This window comes from Erpetoichthys calabaricus, chromosome 5 (genome assembly GCF_900747795.2).
Source record: "Erpetoichthys calabaricus chromosome 5, fErpCal1.3, whole genome shotgun sequence".
NCBI classification, from domain to species: domain Eukaryota; kingdom Metazoa; phylum Chordata; class Cladistia; order Polypteriformes; family Polypteridae; genus Erpetoichthys; species Erpetoichthys calabaricus.
In genome coordinates this window covers 198,330,231-198,353,709 of record NC_041398.2, presented here as the reverse complement: position 1 = coordinate 198,353,709, position 23,479 = coordinate 198,330,231, and the positions used below count along the sequence as shown (strand labels likewise).

At 36.9% G+C, this 23,479-nt stretch overlaps 1 protein-coding gene across 1 annotated transcript in view; it reads left to right on the top strand.

The window, feature by feature from the left end:
- LOC114652861 (rapamycin-insensitive companion of mTOR-like) overlaps positions 1-23,479 on the top strand; it is a 164,283-nt gene that overhangs the window by 104,039 nt on the left and 36,765 nt on the right. Inside the window, exons 12-22 of the mRNA XM_051927674.1 lie at positions 3,124-3,211; positions 4,093-4,183; positions 9,516-9,582; positions 9,680-9,760; positions 11,361-11,461; positions 14,650-14,815; positions 18,317-18,418; positions 18,823-18,869; positions 19,640-19,775; positions 22,069-22,268; positions 22,363-22,489. Of these exons, the coding sequence (XP_051783634.1) occupies positions 3,124-3,211; positions 4,093-4,183; positions 9,516-9,582; positions 9,680-9,760; positions 11,361-11,461; positions 14,650-14,815; positions 18,317-18,418; positions 18,823-18,869; positions 19,640-19,775; positions 22,069-22,268; positions 22,363-22,489 (1,206 nt within the window). The remainder of the gene's footprint in view (positions 1-3,123; positions 3,212-4,092; positions 4,184-9,515; positions 9,583-9,679; positions 9,761-11,360; positions 11,462-14,649; positions 14,816-18,316; positions 18,419-18,822; positions 18,870-19,639; positions 19,776-22,068; positions 22,269-22,362; positions 22,490-23,479) is intronic.

The window sequence follows — 23,479 nt, the reverse complement described above, 5'->3', positions numbered from 1 at the left end:
ATATACACATCTGAAAAATGAATGTCATTATTGCAGTTTTTTCTTGTCCTTTGCAAACATATAGCTAACATTTCATGCAGTATCATTTTTAAATCATGCAGTGTACATCAGCTTCAGGATAATTTCCCTGCTGAAAGATGCAGGCTTCTCGAAATCCTTATTATTTACACTTAAGACAATGGTGCCACAAATGTGAAACATGACAAGCCCAAAGTATATAAAACAGGGCTAAGAAAAAAGGTGATTATTTACACACAACTGTTTGTTTTAAAGAGTGTAATAATGAATACAAATTAGAAATAAATATCTATCTAAGCTTGATTCACAGGAATAATATTAGATTAGATAAAATTAGATTAGATAAACCTTGTTAATTCCTTGGGGAGATTCAAATGCATACAGCATCAGAAACATAAAAAACAAGACTACAGACTCATAGGACAGATAATACATCCAATTAATCAATCTATAAATAAATACATAAATAACTAAATAAGTTTGTTTATGTAAAGAGTATATCAGGTGGAAGCATTGAATTGCCTGCTAGTAGTGAGCAGAGAAGACCCCTAGAGGCGCTTCTTTGCACACCGTGTGGCGGAATGAACCTATGGCTAAAAGTGCTCCGAGAGAGTGCCTCCTGGAAGGGATGAAGGGGATTTTTCATGATGGAATCCAATGTTGCCATGATCCTCTTTTTTCACAACAGCTTCCTGTGTGTCCAAGGTATGCTCTGTGATGAAGCAAGTTTTCTTGATAAATTTGTTCAGGCATTGTGCTTCTTTTGTGCTCAGGTTTCTTTCCCAGGAGACTGCAGAGTATAACAACAAACTGGCTACTATTGACTGGTAGAACATTTCCAGCAGCTTACTGCACACAGCAAAAGATCTGAGTCTCCTTAGCAAGTACAGTTTGCTCTGGCCCCTCTCGTACAGTGCCACTGTGTTATCAGACCAGCCCAGTTTATAATTTATGTGAACCCCCAGGTTCTTGTAGCTTTGCACCACTTCTGTGTCCTCCCCCTGAATGGCGACTGGTCTCAGAGGCTTCTTGGCACAGTGGATGTCCACCAGTTCTTTTGTCTTGATGATGCCGAGTTGCAGCTTGTTGTTCCTGCACCACCAGATTAAAGCTGTATGCTAACTTGTCTTGATTATTAATGTAGCTATGGATAGGTTAACTGAAAATTTCTGTAGATGGCAAATACCGGTATTGTACTGGAAGTCTTTTGTGTACAGGGTAGACAGGAAGGGAGACAGGACAGTTCCCAGAGGTGCTCCAATATTACGCACCATCATTTCTGACCCACAGTCCCTCAGCCTCACAAGCCATTGTCTGTTGGTCAGGTAGTCCATGATCCAGGAGATTGTGGGAGTATCAAGATTCAAAGCCTTGAGCTTTTTTCCCCAGTTATTGAGACAGAATGGTGTTAAAGGTAGTGGAAGAGTGAAATAACATAATCCTGACTGTGCTGTCGGCTTTGTCCAAGTGGGATTAGGCTCTATGGAGCATGTAGATGAGAGCATCCTCCTCACCTGTATGAGCCAGATAGGCAAACTGCAGAGGATCTAGATGTTTTGAAACCAGGGGTTTTAGCTGTTTTAGGACCAGCCTCAATATTCATGATGTAAGAGCAACTATTCTGAAGTACTAGATTGCCATTATTTTGGCAGCGAGACCACCCAGGATGTTTTCTACAGCTGGGGAACCTTCTACAAAATCCAGGAAAGGAGACCAGTTGCTGAAGGAACCTGCAGAGCTGGCTGGCACATATTTTCAGAACCCTGGGTGCTGATTCCATCTGCCATTGAATCTCTGTTTATGCAGAGTTTTCCCAGCTCTTTCATCACTTGAAGAGCTGAGACACACACAATCCAGAGAGTGGAGGAGGTCTATAGCCTGCAGGTGTGATATCATTATATGTTGTGCAGGGTGCAGATGGTAGGTGGGATTCTGGAACCTCTTCAGCCTGCACACACAAGCTAGCAGTGTTGAGGGAGACTGGACTGACAAAAATGAGTCAAACCTGTTGAAGAACTGGTTCAGATCTTTAACTCTGTTCTTGTTTCTTTCTTCTGCATGTTTAACAGCCTGTTTGTAGCCAGTGATAGTCCTCATTACATTCCACACTTCCTTCATGTTGTTTTATTGTAACTTGAGCTCAAGTTTGTCTCTGTAGTGGGCTTTCCCCCTCATGGGGAATCTGAAGGCTCTCTTATTCATACTCAGTAGGGCTTTCTTTTCTTTTGTGATCCATGGCTTGTTGTTGGGAAAACAATGCACTGTCTTTGTGGGGACTGTGTTATCCACACAAAACCTGATGTAGCCTGTGGTACAGTGGCTCAGTTGCTCAGTGTCCTGGCTATGTGACTAACAAAGCATATCCCAGTCAGTGTTTTCAAAGGCATCCTTCAGATCCTGTTCAGCCTCAGTTGTCAGTACTTGCATGGTCCTGGTGGTGGCTAGCAGTCATGGGGTAATTGGCTTATATGCAGGTTTGAGCTGTACCACATTATGATCTGATTAGCCTAAAGATGGCAAAGCAACAGAGTGTTATGTTTCTTTAACATTGGCATATAACAAGTCCAGGATCTTATTTTCTCTTGTTGTGCAGTCCACAAACTGGTAAAAAAAATGGTGGAGGTGGGGGAAAGTGAAACCCCCAGAAATTGTGATGAAAGCACCAGGATGGTCAGTAAAAAATATGCTTATTACAGAGTATACTGTGTCTGTTATGATTGTAGCGTCTGCAGAGGGGGGAAAATGTAAACTGCCAGCATAAGCATATGAAAACTCTCTTGGCATATAATAAGGTTGTAAACCTACTGCGAGCCACTCAACATTCAAGTTGCATACCCGTGCTTTAATTGTCATGTGTCTATAGTTGCACTATTTTTCATTCACAAAAACAGCAAGTCTGCCTCCTTTCGTTTTGCTGCTATTGCTCCTGCTTCTGTCCACCCACACGATTTAAATCCATCCAATGCCACTGTGAAGTCCTGAGATTCAGCTTTAATACACCTTTCAATGAAGCACATGAGACTGTATAATATGTAGAATATCTCATTTTAGTAAGTTTTTCTTTTAATATTGTTTATTTTCTTTCTATTCTTGCTTTTATTTTAGAAAGGGTTATTGGAAGTATTGTATGACATTTTTCGACTCCCTATTCCAGTTGTAACGCAAGATTTTACTGAAGCTCTTCTTAGTGTTGGTAAGTAAACACAAGCTTTTAGTTAAGATTTGTAACGTTTTCTATACAGTCAATAGATTGTTTGTTATATTAGACCATCAACATTCTTCCCAGACTAAGGTGACTTGTGTCTATTTTAAATGCATTTAAACTAGTGGCTTCAATTGGAAAAAAATGAATTTAATCCATTTTGGAATAAGGCTGTAACATAACAAAATGTGGAAAAAGTGATGCGCTGTGAATACTTTCAAGATGCACTGTAGGTATAACTGATCTTCCGTTAACCTTTTTGAAGCTTCAGTATCTTTTAATAGCATAATATGCTAATTTTGTAGCCCTTCAGAAGGTTTGTGAATGGTGTTGTATTTGATATAAAATATCCTGCACTATTGCTTATTGTATGCTTAGTTTTCTGTATCTGACTTCTTGTAATTTTACTGAAGGTTGAAAAATCACTTGTCAAATGCTTGACGTATGTCAGTGATTTTTGTGTATCAACAAGTTAGCTATGCATTTGTCAAATGAAACTATTTATACTTACTACATACATTTATAATGCAGATTAAAATTAAAATTTTGCTTTCACAATTGTTTCTTAAACTTTTTTGTTTATAAACTCAAATCTCTTTATTTTAATCAATTCAATTTATTATATACCCTTTTTCATAAGCAACAGTTTTCACAAAATATAATTAAAGTTAAAAGTATAGAAATAATTTAATATCAGAAGAAAATTGTTTAAGAGCAAATCATATCATTTTGGAATTATTTAACAAAATGATAACGTTTTCCAGGATGTTCATTAATTGCAAGTATGTAAATTAACATACCTTTCTTAAATGTGTTTTGCTTTTATATGGTATTTATTATTGAATGTGTGATGTCTTGCTTCATGTTTTAAGATCCTAGTAGATTTCAAGATAGCTGGAGGCTATCAGATGGATTTGTGGCAGCTGAGGCAAAACTTCTTCTTCCTCATCGAGCCCGATCAAGGTAAAAAAAGAAATAAACTTTTATATTTATGGATCATATTTACAGTATTAATCTTGCAGTTTACTAGCTTTGAAATACTGCTGACTTTTTCTGCTACTGTTAAATGTTACCCCTCTGGAATATTACCTGTGGAATGGCCATCGCTTTTACATACTGTCAGGCTTGACTGCATATAAAATGCCATATTATTTGTGGTAGCTCTTGGGTTTTGCTAATATGTCTTATAGATTTAGGAAAAGGCACAGAGGAAAAATATTGAACAAGAAATATGGTCTTTCAAAAAACTGCTATAATCAGAGATTGCAGATTTAAAGTGATGTTGATTTGTGAGTTGTAGCAGTTTTTGGAACAGGTAATTTTGTATCTCATTAATTTCTGATATTTGAAGTCAAAGGTTCAAGGATGACAGGTCAATTCCATTAGAGAATAAAATGCATCAGAATTTTATAAAGTTAAGGGATATACACAGAGTTGAAGTGCTTTGTCAAATTTTTACATTTGCTAAAGTAATAGGTATTTCATTTAAAAACATACTTGAGTAAAAGTAAACATGTTTCCGTTTTCAAAAGTACTCAAGTACCAAGGTAAAAATGCATTTTATAGTATAATGAGAACCTGCAATGTTTTGTCTAGAGAACACAATATATTTATTTTAGTTTTGCACAATACTCACACACTGTTTTTGCTGCAGAAATGCACTACACCAGGGATACCCAATGCGTCGATCGCAATTGACCGGTAGATCGCAAAGGTAGTGCAGGTAGATCGCATTGCATTCAAAAAAACATTTTTTTTAAACTTTAGTCTATCATATATCCTTCCTATGGCATTTGCCACTTAATTGACATACAGGGCGGCCAGTCTGAGATCTTTTCTTCTAACACACTTGTCATCCCGCACGCACGATCAAACGCTCGAGCTACTGCAAAACTCTGACTGTGATCTAGTTAGCCTTCCAATTTATATCGACTAAAGAAGGGATTTTTAAAAAAAAATTTGTTTGGGGAGGGTATGGGCTGGATGTGGAATTGGAAGAGGATTTTTTTTTCTCACAATGTCACAATCGAAGTGAGTTTGTCTGATCTGTCAATCTATCATTGCTATTCCAAAGAAGGAAAATGTGGAAAGGCACTTTCGAACTGTTCATAAAAACTACGAAACTGAATTGGAAAAAAAAGCACGTCCAATCCGGACGTTGGCGCTATACACATGCAGAGCAGGTTAGAGATTATGAAAGCAGTGGAATTCGAAAGGCTTAAAAAAAAAAAAAATAGTTGGCGCGATACACATGTGGAGAAAGTTAAAGAATATGAAAGTAGGAAAATTACAAAGTATAAAAAAAAAAGAAAGTAAAGATCGCAGGAGTGCAAACAAATGGAAATTATTACTTGAAAAAGGGAAAATAATCACCACGGACCAGGTGTCATTAAAAAAAAGCTGGATAAAGTGAGGTCAGAAATAAAAGACAGAGTAGAAAACAAAGTAAAATGTCATAAAAAGGTTAAAAAACAAGGGGGCCAAATACATGCAGAACAGGTTACAGATAATGAAAACTGGAATTCAAAAGATTCAAAAAAAAAAACGTAAGCATGAAACACATGCAGAGCAAGATACAGAATATGAATGCAGAAAAAAAGGACAGTGTCAAAACTTTGACAGACGGTTTCAAGACTCAGCTTTACTTGAGCCAATCGCTACATTTAAGTACTATCCATTTAGGGAAGATGTTGAGGGTGATTCACCAGCATCAAAAATTGTAACACTGTTTCACCTAAAACTCCTCTACAGTGGAGGATGAGATTTTGACACTACAGGATGACATTCGGCTGAAGTCTAGGGCTCTTGAACAGTTTTGGAACTTACTCACAGAGGAAAAGTACCCAAACATGACAAAATGTGCTACCTACTTAACTCTATTTTATTATGCGAGTCAGCCTTTTCCCACATGAAGATTATTAAATCCAAATACTGTAGTGACCATAAATGTATATGTTATGTTATGTTTTATGTATAAAGTATACTCAGTGTGTGTATATATATATATATATATATATATATATATATATATATATATATATATATATATATATATATATATATATATATATATATACACACACTAGACATTAAGCCCGTTACAATAACGGCCGCTAGAACAGTAGTCCATAAACATTAGTAGGAACAGTCTATATTAAATGGCAAGGGACCTTTTACCTCATTAAATTTTTTCCATAAAATGCCTGTAATTTTCTCTGACAGTAATACTGGCTTTGCTGTCTGTAATATGCGTTTAATTTTCTGTCACAACAGTGGGCAATCAGCAGATTCTCCCCAGCAACTGATGTAATGTGCGCAAAAATAAATCTACAGTAATCCCTCGCTATATCGCGCTTCGCCTTTCGCGGCTTCATTCCATCGTGGATTTTATATGTAAGCATATTTAAATATATATCGTGGATTTTTTGCTGGTTCGCGGATTTCTGCGGACAATGGGTCTTTTAATTTCTGGTACATGCTTCCTCAGTTGGTTTGCCCAGTTGATTTCATACAAGGGACGCTATTGGCAGATGGCTGAGAAGCTACCCAGCTTACTTCTCTCTCTCTCTCTCTCTTGCGCTGACTCTCTCTGATCCTGACGTAGGGGGTGTGAGCAGGGGGGCTGTTCGCACACCTAGACGATACGGACGCTCGTCTAAAAATGCTGAAAGATTATCTTCACGTTGCTACCTTCTGTGTGCAGCTGCTTCGTGAAGCGACATGCTGCACAGTGCTTTGCATACTTAAAAGCTCAAAGGGCACGTATTGATTTTTCTCTGTCTCTCTCTCTCTCTCTCTCTCCCTGCTCCTGACGGAGGGGGTGTGAGCTGCAGCCTTCAACAGCTTTGTGCCGCGGTGCTTCGCATACTTAAAAGCCAAACAGCGTATTGATTTGTTTGCATTTCTCTATCTCTCTGACATCTGCTCCTGACGTGCACTCCTTTGAAAAGGAAGATATGTTTGCATTCTTTTAATTGTGAGACGGAACTGTCATCTCTGTCTTGTCATGGAGCACAGTTTAAACTTTTGAAAAAGAGACAAATGTTTGTTTGCAGTGTTTGAATAACATTCCTGTCTCTCTACAACCTCCTGTGTTTCTGCGCAAATCTGTGACCCAAGCATGACAATATAAAAATAACCATATAAACATATGGTTTCTACTTCGCGGATTTTCTTATATCGCGGGTGGCTCTGGAACGCAACCCCCGCGATGGATGAGGGATTACTGTACTTTTAAAAGTCATCATATTGTAATATCATGAAGGGGTTTTCCTAAATATACGAATGTTCAACGACCGACACTTTACTGGGCCAAGCTTCTTAATCGCAATTCTGACATCCTCAGAGTGAACACTTGCACAACAACAAACACTAATCCCACCTCTTTGGGGAAGCTGGTCTCCGCGTCTCAGTACCCGATTGGATTTTTCGTGTTTTATGTTTTAGGTCTTACCTCATTTACCGAAATCCGATTGGATCGGCCGCGCGATATTTTATAGCTCCCGCCCACTCTGTCTTGTGTGACGCGTCAGGCGACCTTTGAAGCATCGCACCGTGCCCCGCGCATGCGAACTTCACCAGAAGACACACGGACACTGGACGCACACAGGAGTTTTATTAAAGAGGAGATTTTATATATATATATATATAATATAGCATTTTTAATGTAGGTGGATCATTTTGACCTTGTTATTTTAAAAGTAGCTCACAAGCCGAAAAAGTGTGGGCACTCCTGCACTACACAGTAATGAATTGTGTAAATGCAATCCTGCCTTTGATCAATACATAATTGTAGTCCGTGTCGGTGGATATGACTTGCACTGTGCCTCCCCTATTGGGATGTCCAGCAGCAGTAGATGAGACACCCCTACTACAGAAAGAGAATAATAAAATACAACAATAACAATAAAAAAATTAAATGAACAGCTCACTTGAATATATGCACAATATAAGTGAAATTAGCACAGATTACATTTATTATACTTTACTGAAGTACAAGAATTCTGTTAAACTGTTAAGACTATTTATTACCCAGGACACTGAAATATATGTCTCTGCATATATGACAATTAATGAATACTATCAAAAATTGTAAGAAATGTAAAGAAAAATATTAGAAAGCAACATTTTTATTATCAACCATAACTCTTTTAAAAATGTAAACAAACTGCTACTTTATTTTCACCAGCATCATGACTTAGTCTATATTTGAATGAGAGTCCTAGAAGCATGGCACTTTGCAGAGTTCAAGCTTAGAAGAACATTTCCTGCAAATATAACATGTTTAATTGCACTGTTCATGTTTGTTACACACAACACATTTGGTAAATAAATATATATATATATTTTTTTAGTGCTGGGTTTTACCTGAAAAGGGAAAGTTAAGTATAACAGATAGGGTCTGCTAAATGAATAGATAAATAAATATATATTTATCTGTCATGAGTATATAGTCCAATTAAATATTTGCTTGAATCTATGTGTATTGTCTACTAATTGAGAAACCTCTGTTGGAGCATTCTTTTTGGTAACTGTATTATTACTTTGGATAATAAAATATAATGAGTTATAGTCATTACTACTTCTGCCCCAGTATTTTCAAGAAAAACTTTGGTGCCATCTTGCCAAGTTATGGTCAAGGCTTTTTTTTCCTTTTTTTGTCTCTACCAGTCTGATAATGTCCTAGTTGATGCTACTGGTTATGTAGTTGAGGAGGTGACACATATTTTTCCACAGTTGAAAGAACAGTCAGATATTATTCCTCTTGATGCTGTGGTGACCTGGCAAGGTCAGAAAATTAGACTGCCTCTGCCTATTTGTTTACCAGTGCCACTAGACTGAGTACTGACCAACTGTCAGGTACTGAGTCAGTGAGCTGAGTTAGCAGTAATTTTTTTACACTGTTTTGCCCTGGGACATGTTGTGCTGTTGGGCATCATGTACTGTGTTAGCATGGTGCCTTTAAAACAAAGTCAGGTACTACAAGGTACTGTAGTCTGTAGTCTAAAACGATACCAACCTCCAGTAGTCACTGTGTATCATATATATAGGCACACTGATTACACTGTACTTTGCTAAAATGATATACATGTATATTGTGAATGTTGGAAGGACAAATATCCTATGTTGTACAAAAAACATAATCCATACATTAGTTTACAAGATACCAAAATAGCATATGATATAGTTTTATATTTGTTTGAGCTAATGAATCTGTTAGGTGATAGTTCTATAATTGTGGTTCTATATTCTGTTGACTAAAAGCCTTAAAAAATAAACATTTTTCTTTTTTCAGACCAGACTTGATGGACAATTATCTGGCATTGGTGCTTTCTGCTTTTATTCGTAGTGGACTTCTAGAAGTAAGAAGTTGAAACAATAAGAAATTATTAATTGTAGCTTTTTTGCAAGAAGGAACTTACTGTAATAAAATGTATAATTTATCCTTCATCCAACCAGGGTTTAGTTGAAGTCATAACAAGCAGTGATGACCATGTATCTGTTAGGGCAACTATCCTTTTGGGAGAGCTTTTGCACATGGTAAGACTCTTTTATTATTACATTACATCAGCTCTCATGTAAGTCCAGAACTGGGTATGAAAATACATTTTTTAGACTGAGACTGTAAATATTTGTAAGCTGAATTAGCTGAAAATAAAATCTTTTCACTCTATAGCCATGTTGTCTAAGAGTAATAGTTATAAAATATCACTCCTTTGTTAAATTCTAACTGTTGCAATTGTGTTTCAATATGCTTAACACATTATTTATTGAATAGAATATAAACTGTATTTTTTATTTTATTTGAAGAAAATAACATTGCTTATAATCAAGTCAAACTTGTACAACAAAGGACTTCAAGTAAAATTAGAAAAACAAAGCTGAAAAGATATTTTTTATCTTTGTGTGAAATTTGTGCCTAGAAAAATGTTTCACTGTCTATTTTCAACCATATGATTTAAATCAGTTTAAACAAAGATCTTAGACCAACATAGACAATGATAGTTTTTCTTTGACACATTGTATAATGGCAGGTTGTTTATTATTATTATTATATTATTATTAACATCAGCATGCTTAACAGACATGACAGATTTGAAATCCATAGCAATAACAAAGTTAGCCACTTGTTTTATATGGACCACCAAAAGCTCTTTGCCAAAGACGAGACCCAGCTGCAATGGGCCCTTAGTACTGTCATGACAATCAGTAATTCTATCAAAATGGAATCTGCTCTAGAAAAATGACCCACTGTAGTTTTTAAATGTGGCAGACTAGTCAAAACCGAAAATATCCAGCTGAATGACCGGACAGTAATAAGGAACATATAGTATACTGTATTACAGTGAGACTTAAACGTATCTGTGCATCAGAGAGAAAGATGAAGGCAATATTGCAAAGGTGTTCTACAATCAGGTCATCAAATACTAAAATCCCAGCTGAAGTCCAAGAATAAGAACGCAGCATTCAGTACCCTAAATGTCAGCTAATAGATTGGTAGAGATTTGAGATCAAGAACATGAACTGCAAAACTTAAAAGCTAGTTATTTTCTGAGAAAATTGAACTGCTGAAGAGCAAGCCACTAAATGGACAATTTTTCAGAGATATTGACCTCATATGGGACATTCCCTTGGTTACTGACCAGATGATAGTAGCCAGCCTTCCTTATATAGTGAACTCAACAAAAAGAGAGGACATGCTTGCTGATTGATTTGCTGTTCCAGGTGATGTGAGAAACCAGGCAAGTACAAGGACCTGGAAATCAAGATCAGCAGGAGAAGTATCTATGAATATTCCCAGGCCATCCATCAGCTAGTGGAGTGCATTCTTAGGCACAGTAGACATCCTCAGAAAGGTGTTGGAGTGAATCGCTTAGATCTCTTGTTGATTTCTGGAATAATCAGGAACTACCTAATGCAAGTGGTTTTATTAAAAAAGTATAATAATAATAATAATAGTAATGCTTTCTTTAGAGAAATTACTGTTGTTGCTTGAATTAGTATAATGTTTTATTATTATACTGTATAGCATATGTACATGCTCATTATTAAGGATAAATTATGTTTATTGTGAGTATTGATTAATTTTAATATATTGCGTTTGACTAATTCTTGGTTCTTTTTCTTTTATTCCTTGAAGGCCAACACAATACTTCCCCATTCACACAGCCACCATTTGCACTGCCTTCCAACACTCATGAATATGGCAGCATCTTTTGATATCTCACAGGAGAAAAGAATGTAAGTTGAATGATATCTGGTACCCTGTATGTCAAGTGTTCTTCAATTGAAAAATTATCATAAACTAAGAATCTGAAAATAATATCTGCTTTATATAAACAAAAGGAATATAATTTAGGATAAGCTTTATGTCTGGAATTATAAATTCTGTTTACACGGTAAGAAGTCAGAGTTTATACCAGTTTTACAGTGGCTTAAGCCAATGTCTCTTTATGTGAATTCCATTTGTGTGGTATTTGAAACACTAAATCCCTTAGGAGAAACTGTCTATTTGCATGACATTTGGGGGTCATAGCAGAGGGTCAGCCATTGTATAGCACCCCTGGAGCAATTTTCAGATTTGTTTGAGAATGTTGAATTAAAAGGCTGAAAATCTCTACCAATGTCCACTTTACTGACAGAGTGCTGACTTGTAAGCACAGCCGTACAAGAGCCTTTCTTCTTTTTGAGATGTTCTAAATGCTCGTGTTCCTAACACCTCATCGTTACATTCTATGTATTGTATTTCCGAATGAGCATTCATTGGTTGTTAACTCTTATGCACACAGAGCCAATTCCTATGACTAAAGACAAAATCGAATCTGTTTGATTTTATCAAAGCGAGTCGCAGACTAGTTGGACTGAATATCTGGGTTTGTCACATTAGGCAAATGGAATGGGAATGAAATGGGAGCATGTCGCCAGCTGTTTCCAACTCACTAAGATTATGTAAATGAAGGCTACGACTGAAAATCACTAGAAAAGTTGCTTAATGTGTAATAGCCTTTAGTACACTTAAAATAGCTTAGGTAGTTTTAAAACTAGTATTTGTGCCAGAGTATTGTGAAGCACAGTTGACTAAAATAACTGGTTTTTATATGCTTTGATTGGGTCATAATCAGAGAAGTTGTATTTTTACTGCAATCTTTTTCAAAAGCTAGAGAACACCATATGCATACAAGACATGTCACTGGAAATACTGCTGCACATATTACTGTACTGTTTGTACTGTATCACTGACTGCCTTATCATGATCTGTCAGCACCTCCTGCATACTCAAAAAGGCTCCGCAAAGGATCTTTTTTCCTGAAGAAGCTAAAGTGCTTTTGAGTGATAACCAAAACTCTTTTGAACTTTTACGCCTGCAGTATTGAAAGTATTTGGATCAGATGATTCTTGGTGTGGTTTGAATAGCAAATTCCTCCAAAGGACAGCTTGTACATCTTTTAAATTAATTGGGGCTGATCTTCCACAGCCTCATCTTATCTGCTCAATCAGATGTCTGAGTAGAGCTCAGAGTACTGCCACCAGCTCATCCCTTGTTTTCACTTCTGCCATCTGGAAAGTGCTACCGGAGCATCACCACTCACTCCACCTGCTTCAGGGACAAATCATAAGGTCACTGAACTCCTAGTAAGCTGATCCTACCTGCCCTGCGCTTTGTACTATACCTACCTGCTGGTTTACAGTATGTGTAATTATACTGTACATTTTTTTTATCTGCTCTTATTTACTGTATTTGTTTTCTTTCTTTCATTCTGCTACACTTATTTATTTACTGTATTTATACATCACTACTGGAACAAGAATTTCACTGTGCTCTCACTATGTTTTTGTTTTGTACATTCGTTCATATTAAAATATAAGAACAACATCCATTCAGTGGGGATGTGATACACGAAGAATTGTTATTATTATCCATCCTTCCATCCATTGTCTCCCGCTTATCCGAGGTCGGGTCACGGGGGCAGCAGCTTGAGCAGAGATGCCCAGACTTCCCTCTACCCGGCCACTTCTTCTAGCTCTTCCGGGGGAATCCCAAAGCGTTCCCAGGCCAGCCGAGAGACATAGTCCCTCCAGCGTGTCCTGGGTCTTCCCCGGGGCCTCCTCCCGGTTAGACATGCCCAGAACACCTCACCAGGGAGACGTCCAGGAGGCATCCTGATCAGATGCCCGAGCCACCTCATCTGACTCCTCTCGATGCGGAGGAGCAGCGGCTCTACTCTGAGCCCCTCCCGGATGACTGAGCTTCTCACCCTATCTTTAAGGGAAAGCCCAGACACCCTGCGGAGGAAACTCATTTCAGCCGCTTGTATTCGCGATCTCGTTCTTTCGGTCACTACCCATAGCTCATGACCATAGGTGAGGGTAGGAACATAGGTCGACTGGTAAATTGAGAGCTTCGCCTTGCGGCTCAGCTCCTTTTTCACCACGACAGACCGATGCAGCGCCCGCATTACTGCGGATGCCGCACCGATCCGCCTGTCGATCTCACGGGGGTGGTGGTCCCCCTCTTTAAGAAGGGGGATCGGAGGGTGTGTTCCAACTACAGAGGGATCACACTCCTCAGCCTCCCTGGAAAAGTCTATTCAGGGGTCCTGGAGAGGAGGGTCCGTCGGATAGTCGAGCCTCGGATTCAGGAGGAACAGTGTGGTTTTCGTCCTGGTCGCGGAACAGTGGACCAGCTCTATACCCTTAGCAGGGTCCTGGAGGGTGAATGGGAGTTTGCCCAACCAGTCTACATGTGTTTTGTGGACTTGGAAAAGGCATTCGACCGTGTCCCTTGGGGAATTCTGTGGGGGGTACTCCGAGAGTATGGGGTACCGGCCCCCCTGATAAGGGCTGTTCGGTCCCTGTACGATCGGTGCCAGAGCTTGGTCCGCATTGCCGGCAGTAAGTCGAACCCGTTTCCAGTGAGAGTTGGACTCCGCCAGGGCTGCCGTTTGTCACCGATTCTGTTCATAACTTTTATGGACAGAATTTCTAGGCGCAGCCAGGGCGTTGAGGGGGTCCGGTTTGGTGGGCTCAGGATTGGGTCACTGCTTTTTGCAGATGATGTTGTCCTGTTTGCTTCATCAGGCCGTGATCTTCAGCTCTCTCTGGATCGGTTCGCAGCCAAGTGTGAAGCGGCTGGGATGAGAATCAGCGCCTCCAAATCCGAGACCATGGTCCTCAGCCGGAAAACGGTGGAGTGCCCTCTCAGGGTTAGTAGCGAGATCCTGCCCCAAGTGGAGGAGTTCAAGTATCTCGGGGTCTTGTTCACGAGTGAGGGAAGAATGGAGCGTGAGATCGACAGGCGGATCGGTGTTATTATTATCAATTTTTAATATGACTGTTTTATTTTGTGCTTATTTACATTTTAATATTTAGATAATAAACCAGTTTTATATACATTGATTATTCACATAGAGTGTTCACTCTTTTCTTAGGCGAGCCAGTGCTGCAGTAAATTGCCTGAAACGCTTCCATGAAAAGAAGAAGAGAGGTCCAAAGCCCTACAGCCTCTACTTGGATCATATTGTTAAGAAATCAATGGCAGCACACTACAAGAGAGACCAATATCAAAGAGTACAAAAAGATATTTTTGTCCTAAAGGTAAATGAAAATAAAAAAATAAACACTAATTAATCATTTGAATGCAGAGCTCCAGACAAAAATTCACCTCAAGGAGCCAGTGACTCCTAAAATAAAAAAATTAGGAGCCCATAGCTTTGATTTAGGTGCCAAATAAGCAAATGTGTAAAATATTAATCTTTCGGTCTCTTACTGTTTGAATCTACATGTATGTTTGCCTAATCCTGTTTTATTTCCCTTGTACTTTTGTTTCTGTCTTGGGTAACTGGCATAATAACTTTCACACTACAGGTATATACAGTCATTAAGAACTATATTTTATTCAGGCTCTGAATTAATGTCATGGAAATGTTTTTTTTATTTTTCCCCTCATCTTTTTCACCAGAAAAAAACTACCTGAGTAAATGTTTAAGAGCAAGGCACCAAATATGGCATGAAAATGGATTAGTACATTTATTTTAACGATTGTCTTTTAAATGTCTTTGTACAGATTTCTTGGGTGTCAACTAATGAATTATTATTTAAAATTAATACTATTATTAATATTTTACTAAATCTAATTTTCCATTTATCTTTGTCGATGCCCTCCCATTGAAGAATTTATTGGTAACAGAACATATTGTTTGAATGCCAAAATGGCTGAAATAACAAATAACAAAGTGGCATTTATCAATGCCATTTTAAAAAAGTTTACTATTTGCCGTTAATCACAGAGCACCCTGGTAATACGACTATAAAATGTAATATACCTTCAACCTTAAAACACAGACTTCATAACATCGCTGTGCGTAAGGTAAACAGCGGGTAGGTGGCTGCACGTACATGTTTACTGACGGACAGGCCGGCACATTGCACAGAGCATGTTTTAAATCACAAAAGAAATCGCATGCAAAGATGCATAAACACAAGGAGATCCATGACAATTGCATGCCCCAAGTCAGAAGGAAGAACTGAATTCCATGGGCACAAATATCTTCATAATAGGGGACTTACATGATGGGCAGATGAATTTCACATGTTTTGCGTTTCTTCCTTATGTTTTGATGAGTTGTTCAGCACTTTGTTCATCATTCTGGCACAAAGCATAACCAGCCTGTCCGTGAAATTCACCATTTGGAATACACAGTCACAGTGTCAGCCACGCCGTGGAGTTAGAAATATTTTTGCATGCAAGTCCGATGTCATTTTTGATGTGCATCCCTCATACTGAGCCTTTAGTGAAGTGCGTCTCATGAATCTCCAAGGAGGAACCCACCCACCCATACTGTCACATATATTAATGGCATATATGCTCAACAATAAAAAAAAAAATGTCCTTTTGCATCTGTTACAATATAATTAGTTTAAAGATTCAATGATTTCAAAGTAGAAATGATCACCAAAGTATATTTTTGGTTGCATTTGTGACCATATTAGTCACAGTCTGGAACCCTGGAAGGTCCACTTGTAGAAAAAAAAATAATTTAAATTTAATTACATGGGCCAGGAGAAAAACAAGTAACACTCTTCTGACATGGCTATCATCTATCACCAAGCAAATCTGTGAAAAAGACATCTCTTCTTATTTATTATTACTAGAGATAAACAGGACAATATGCTTTACTGCTAATATCTCCTGTTATATTTAATAAGCACATATTACTTGTAATATAAATATAAGAAAAATTACATTTAAGTAACATGTAATCCCAAGATAACATCACAAACAGAAAGGTGAAAAGGAGGAATCTACAGTACATACAATTATTTTAAGTGAAAATACAAAGATAAAATTATATTTAGGCAGCTATAGATATTCTAGGTGGCATAAATTCAGGCCACTCTCCTTCAGGTAAATAATTCTTAAACTTCTAAGACCACATAAATCTTTTTCTTGGCTCTATCATGTGTTTTGCAATTTTAAGTTTATGTGAAAATATGCATCTAAACCTCTGCTGTGATTGGTATTCTGTAGTTTAACATATAAAAATACAGTAACCTCACTATCTGCATATTTATTCATCCACTATTATGAAAGCATAACCTGCTGCATGACACCTGCAGTTTAATGGCACCTGTTTAGAGATTAAGTTCTTGCTGCAGACTGTGGAATTGGGTTGGGGACTGATATCGGGAGTTATATTAATGGCAATGGTCAGCAGAAAAAAACAAATTGAGAAAGGCTGATCACACATGAGAGAAAAGTGAGATTAAGCAATAACAGATATAATGCGCTTAGATGTTCAGGGCTGCATGCGGACTACACCAAATAGATCAACGTGTGTCTACCTGCCACAAAAAGGTGCGGGTAAGCCACTGAACCCCATTTGTGATGGATACTGGGGCTTGAAATTGTTGCACTACGAATGAGAAATTCCCAGTCATAAGCTTGCATTGATTAAGTCCCTGCCCTTTGAACACAATGCCCGTTGCAACTACCGATTGGATGCTTCAGTGAAGTCTTCGGGTTAGCTCTTCTGTGGTTGCTCGTGGCCTCTGGCAGAGCATGTAGAAGATGATCAGACTTGACTATAGAGGAACCAAATATTGTAACAAGCTTTCCTGAGCCTCAATGGATGGGTGGGGGACGGTTGGCTGGCACATCTTCCTGACCCCGTCTCTTCTGAACAGGCATCCCTAAAGAACCTAACCCCATTTTTCTCACAGGATCAATGCTTCAGTATCTTTGTTTCTGTATCCACAGGGTTTTTTCAGGAATATAACTGCCATGAATAATTAGAACTGACTGCATGTAAATGTTAATAAAACAGTTACAAGCTCAAGAATTGAAGTATTTATTCATTTCTTCTTTTGCAATGAATAATTTTCTTATTTATTGCAAAAGAACATATTGTTTTTGTGGAGCATATACTGCTTCTGAAAGTTCTTATTTATCTGTTATAATGTACAAGACTCTGTGTTTTAGTAGCTAGCAGATTATTTTGCTTTGTGTGATGTATTGTTCATAAGGTCAGTTTCAGAAATTAACTCTCCTATCTTTGATCTCAGCTTGTTTATTTTGTTGGTATTAAAATTCCAAGACTTGAATAAAGTGTGGCATTGACAAATGAACATTGCTTGGGGCAAGAATTTTTTCCATAAATCACAGACAGAGTCATTTGACAAATAAAGGCAAAGGCAATGTTGTCAAGAGATTAAGCCACACACCAAAACAGCATGTGACTCAAAGCATATTACTAAACCTGGTTATGACTACATAGCCCTGTATTTCTGTAAAATACTTTTTTCTGTTTTACTTGCAATTACTTTAAAATAGAATTAAGCATGAAGGTGCATTGTATAATAACAGTGTTATCTTAGTTTGATTGGTGACTTTAAATGAACATTTCATGAAGAAAGTCTGATTATGGGTGTGTTGCAGAAGTAGATTCCCCCACACTCTTTAATGGAATAAGGAGCTTCAGCAAACGGACAAATGAATGAAAGGTTTTTATTATGTGAATGCATCTGAATACAAATAAATATGATTATAATGATTTTAAAAGTAGATAGCAAATCCTTCCTGTTGTATTTTCTTTTCAGGATACCGAGGAAGCACTTATGATGCATCTCAGAGACAGTAATATCTTGGTGCACAAGCAGAATTTAGACTGGAACTGGGACCTCATAGGAACTATTCTTAAGGTAGGCCATCAAATAAAACAGTATAAATTTTTTTCATTATATATTTTATGCTGCAGTGCATAAAACATAATTATGCATCTTTAATGTTACATTACACTTTCATTGGAGGATCCATATAGATGTTTTTCTTCAAATTTGTTATCTCAATTATGCGATCTTCCACTATTAATCTATAGAATTTACCCATTTTATCTCAATTTTTCTCTCTTGTGAAATAATAAAATACAGCCAGTAACAATTTTTTTTCCAAATTATGAATGTGCTTTTAATTTGAATGTCCTTAATGAGAAAAAAGTTTTTTCTCCATTGGACATGGTTTTAAATGTGCTGCATAATAATTAGTGTATATTTTTATATAATGTTAAAAAGAGATGGAAAATGTATCATTTATTTATTTACTACAGTGGCCAAATGTAAATCTCCGAAACAACAAAGATGAACAGATGCACAGGTAATATAATATGTTGTTTATTTTAGTTGATCAATTTCTTTGTGATTTTTGAAAAGAGAAACATTAAGAAAATATATTTATTTAGGTGATTTATCTAATACTCATGCTGGTTCCTCTGTAGAACACGTGTATTTATTTTTAAAATCAGCATATTATCCATAGTGTGTTATTTTAGTATTAATTTTAAGGGTGTTTTTGTTTTTCAAGATTTCCAAATTGTTTGATTATGAAACTTGATAGTTTTTAATTTTTTACTTGTACATATCAAAATTAAAATAGCATAGGAAAAAAGCAAACTATTCATGAAACTTTACTGGCAGGTTGCTTAAAATAATAAGCAACTTGGTCACATTGCAGTGAATTTTAGCAAGATAGTTAAAAAAAAAAAAAAAAAAGAATTTTGTGGCCTCAGTTTAACTACTATAAAACATAACATGCAGTGAGCTTCAACAACACTCACATATAAGCATTGCTCAATTGCAAGTAGAAGATACTGAGAACCTCTCCTATGTTGAGAGATGTACCGGAACAGATGGTAACTCAAAAAAGTAGATTTAATTTTTGTCCTTTTTTTCATTATTCAAGGAAATATATTATAATATAATATTAAATTAAAAACGTAAAAAATTGTGCAAACAATGCAGATTTAGTCTTGCTTCTGTAGGATTGAGTACATTTTTATAAAACATTGTTCTATTGATTAATTTTGAATACTGTGTGTTTTCTTGTAATTTACTTAGATATAATTGTATTTTTTATTTTTGTTACAGATTTGTGAGGAGATTATTGTATTTCTTCAAACCTAGCAGTAAACTGTATGCCAATTTAGAACTAGATCACAGTAAATCTAAGCAGTTAACTGTTGTGGGATGCCAGTTTGTTGAGTTTCTTCTTGAATCAGATGAGGTAAATGTATGTCTGGTTAAACCAACCTTTACTCATAAAACTTTGCAGGCTATATGTGAATATGCAATTGATTATTAAGGATGTTTTTTATAGCAGTAATATGTTTATATCAGTAGTGTGTGAATGTGTTTGTAAATACACTTAGTAGACATATTATTAGGAAAACTTGCATTTTAAGCTTCCTTCACAAAAAAAAAGTAATATGGCTGTAACCCAATATATACAGCATACCCTGCCAACATGGTGTATATACTCATTTAGTTGTTGTTTGACTACCACCCTTGTAACCCAAGGTTAGAAAAAGGTCTCCTTCTCTCTTGCGTATCATAAAGGGAGACTAAAGGGGATTGCCTCATGGAATAGTAACTCGTCCTAAAAATTTCTTCTCCAATAGTCCCTAGATTTGCGGGGTAAACAGGGCGACTTGAGTAAATCTAGCAAATGGCTGTGAAATAAATTAAGTAAGACTTGTGATCTAAGCAACTCTGACCGTGATCTGATTGTTGGTGCCACACACAATATTTCCATCATCTCACAAACAGCTTGTTTTTCACATTTACAGACAACATTTCTATTTAAAAAAATATATATTAATGGAGTGGCAAAGCTGTAGGCAAAAGCACCTTGTTAATTAGAAAGGTCAGAGGAGAATTGCCAGACTTTCTCAAACAAAGTGACAGTTTTACAAGTGATGTGCAGCAGGACATCATTGAATACACAAAGCATCAGACCTTTGTATGGATGACTACAGCTTCAGCATTCCACTCCTGTCATTTCAGAACATATGATTACTAATACTGGATGATTGACCTTTGGAAAATGTCACTTTGTCTGATGAATTTCAACTTCTGAAAATGTACAAATAGCAGGTTCAGAATTTGGCATAAACAATCTGAATCCATCCTGCTTTGTGTCAACGGTACACGGTGGTGGTAGTAGTGTAAATAGTGTGAAAAATATCTTCTAGATACGCATTGTGCTTCTTAATACCTGAGCATTATTTAAATACTGCAGCATAACTAAATATTGTTGTTTACCCTGTGGCCATAGACTACTCTTTTTCAAATGAATACATAAAAAAATAGGCCATGTCACAAGCCATTTATCATCATAAGCTTATTCTGGGAACATGACAGTGACTTCGTTTACTCTAGTGGTATGCTACAGTTCCTAGATCTCAGTCAAATAGAGCACCATGGGAGTTAAACTGAATGGCAGGTTCACAGCATGAATTTCTTGCTGTAAAATCTGCCTAAAATATGTGATGTTGTCAAGTCAGCATGGATCAAAATTCCTAAGAAATTTCTAAATGTTTGTGGCACCTTGTTGAATCCATGTCTCAAAAAATCAGGCTGTTCTTGAAGCAATAACGGGCCCTTCTTGGTATTAGAAACCAAATAAAGTATACCTAATAAAGCGATCATTTAGTATATATAGGAAAAGAGGCCAACAGTGTCTACAAGTGGCAGTTACACAACTGGGAAAACACAAAATAAACATCCATCTATTTTCTGGCATAAAGCAGGACACACCTCTTTGCTAGGTGCCTGTATATTACAGTGCACACTCACATAAGTACATACTCTTATGCACAACAGGCATAAAAATAATAATAAAATAAATAATAAATAAAAATAATAGTCATCAAAATAAGCTACCATAGTGTAGACTTGGCTTGCCTGTTGATAACTTGTCCTGACTTTAGTCTAGGCTCAATAACTGTACTGCTATAAAATGGTCTTAAATCTCCTCGTTGTATTACTGCTAGCCAAAGCACATAAATCAGTTTTAGAACTGGGTACACACTTGTTTGTTTACAAGGTTGCAAGCCTTTAGTAGCTCTTTAAAAGGTTTACTCTTACAGACAGCATCCATCCCTATTCTCTTTATATGCTAGGCTGTAGTCTGGAGCTGACATTGAATCAAGGGATGCACTGGCAAGGGAATGTGTAAAGAGAGAAAGACACAGACATGTTAGTGAGCCTTTAAATAGTGTTCTACAGCTCACCATCTCTCATCATTAAGATCAATAAGTGTTGAAAGTTTTAAAGTACTCGGTATCACAGCTTTTGTTTTATAACTTTTTATATATATCAGCTATAATGTGACAGTGCTTTGTTAACGGCCAAATAAGTAAAATTATGAGAATTTAAAATTCAATTCTCTGTAATACTTTTGTTTTATTAATATATTTTTAATCCACCTTGACATAAAGTTCAGTCTTTGCAGGTGTCTGCCATACATATTAGGAGATTTTTTTTTCAGCTGATATTTTTTTTTAATTCCCTTCTAGGATGGCCAGGTGTATCTTGAAGATTTTGTAAAAGATATTGTACAATGGCTGTCATCCTATTCAGGGGTAAAACCAGATCGCAGCCTTCAGAACAATGGTCTGCTTAACACACTTTGTCAGCATTATTTCCTTTTCTTGGGAACTTTATCCTCTCATCCCCATGGTGTCAAGATGCTTGAAAAGTGTAGCGTCTTTCAATGGTAAATGCATTGCTAATTTCTTCTTTAATTTTTTTTTGATTGAGAAATTCTAAAACTCTTAATATTTAATTCTGTGTATTTTTTTCTTACCTAGTTTGCTTAATCTGTGCTCTTTGAAGAACCAGGACCACTTATTAAAGTTGACTGTTTCTACGTTAGACTACAGTAGGGATGGATTGGCAAGAGTCATTCTGTCAAAAATTCTAACAGCCTCTACAGATGTAAGTTTTTCTAGTGTAATAGGGTACTGTATAATAATTATTTCCTGCGGTGGGTTGGCACCCTGCCCAGGATTGGTTCCCTGCCTTGTGCCCTGTGTTGGCTGGGATTGGCTCCAGCAGACCCTCGTGACCCTGTGTTCGGATTCAGCATGTTTATTAGAAATGAAGTCTTTATAATGCAGTAAAATAATCTTAATAATATGCACATATGATGAACAGTGATCATAAGAAAATATTTTTATATATATATATATATATAACCATAGTCAATTGTGTATTCTCATTGTTTTTTGATTTAACCTCATTTTATTGGGCTTAAAATAATAAGATGCTCCTGTTCTCAAGTGTATTTTTGTATAATGATTTGTAATCTACATTACATTGATAGCATCCATTTATTTTTTGTTAATTTTAATTACTATAGAGAAATTTTAGTGCACCATAAAATTAAACTAGGGTATAATTTACAGGGTGAGCCAAAATGAAGATCTACATTTCTCATGGTCATTGCGCAAGGTAGAGGCAGCCAAGTGGACTGAGGTGGAGGTACTTTGATAGATGATCCCTTATAGTTTTCAGTCAGCAACATGCCTTGGTCCGATGCACACCATGCTTTCGCTGTCGAAGTGTTCTCCAAAAACAATGAATCCATCATCACTACGCAATGCTCCTTCTGAACACACTTGAGCATTCCTCCTAACGGTGACGTCACAAATCAGAAAGCAATTCTTCAGTGGGTGGCTGAATTTAGACAGATGGGTACAATATTGAACAGAAAATCTTCAGGCCGTCCTCAGAGTGTACGACCGCGAGAAAACCTCCAAGCTGTAAGGGCATTAATTTTGCTGTCTCCTAGACGTTCAGTGTGCAAACATGCTTCTGCCTTAGGCATTTCCAACACGTCTTTGAGGAGGATTTTGCATGAGGACCTTAATTTCCATCTATACAAAATGATGGCAGTGCAGGAACTCACTGAGAGAGACTGGGAGT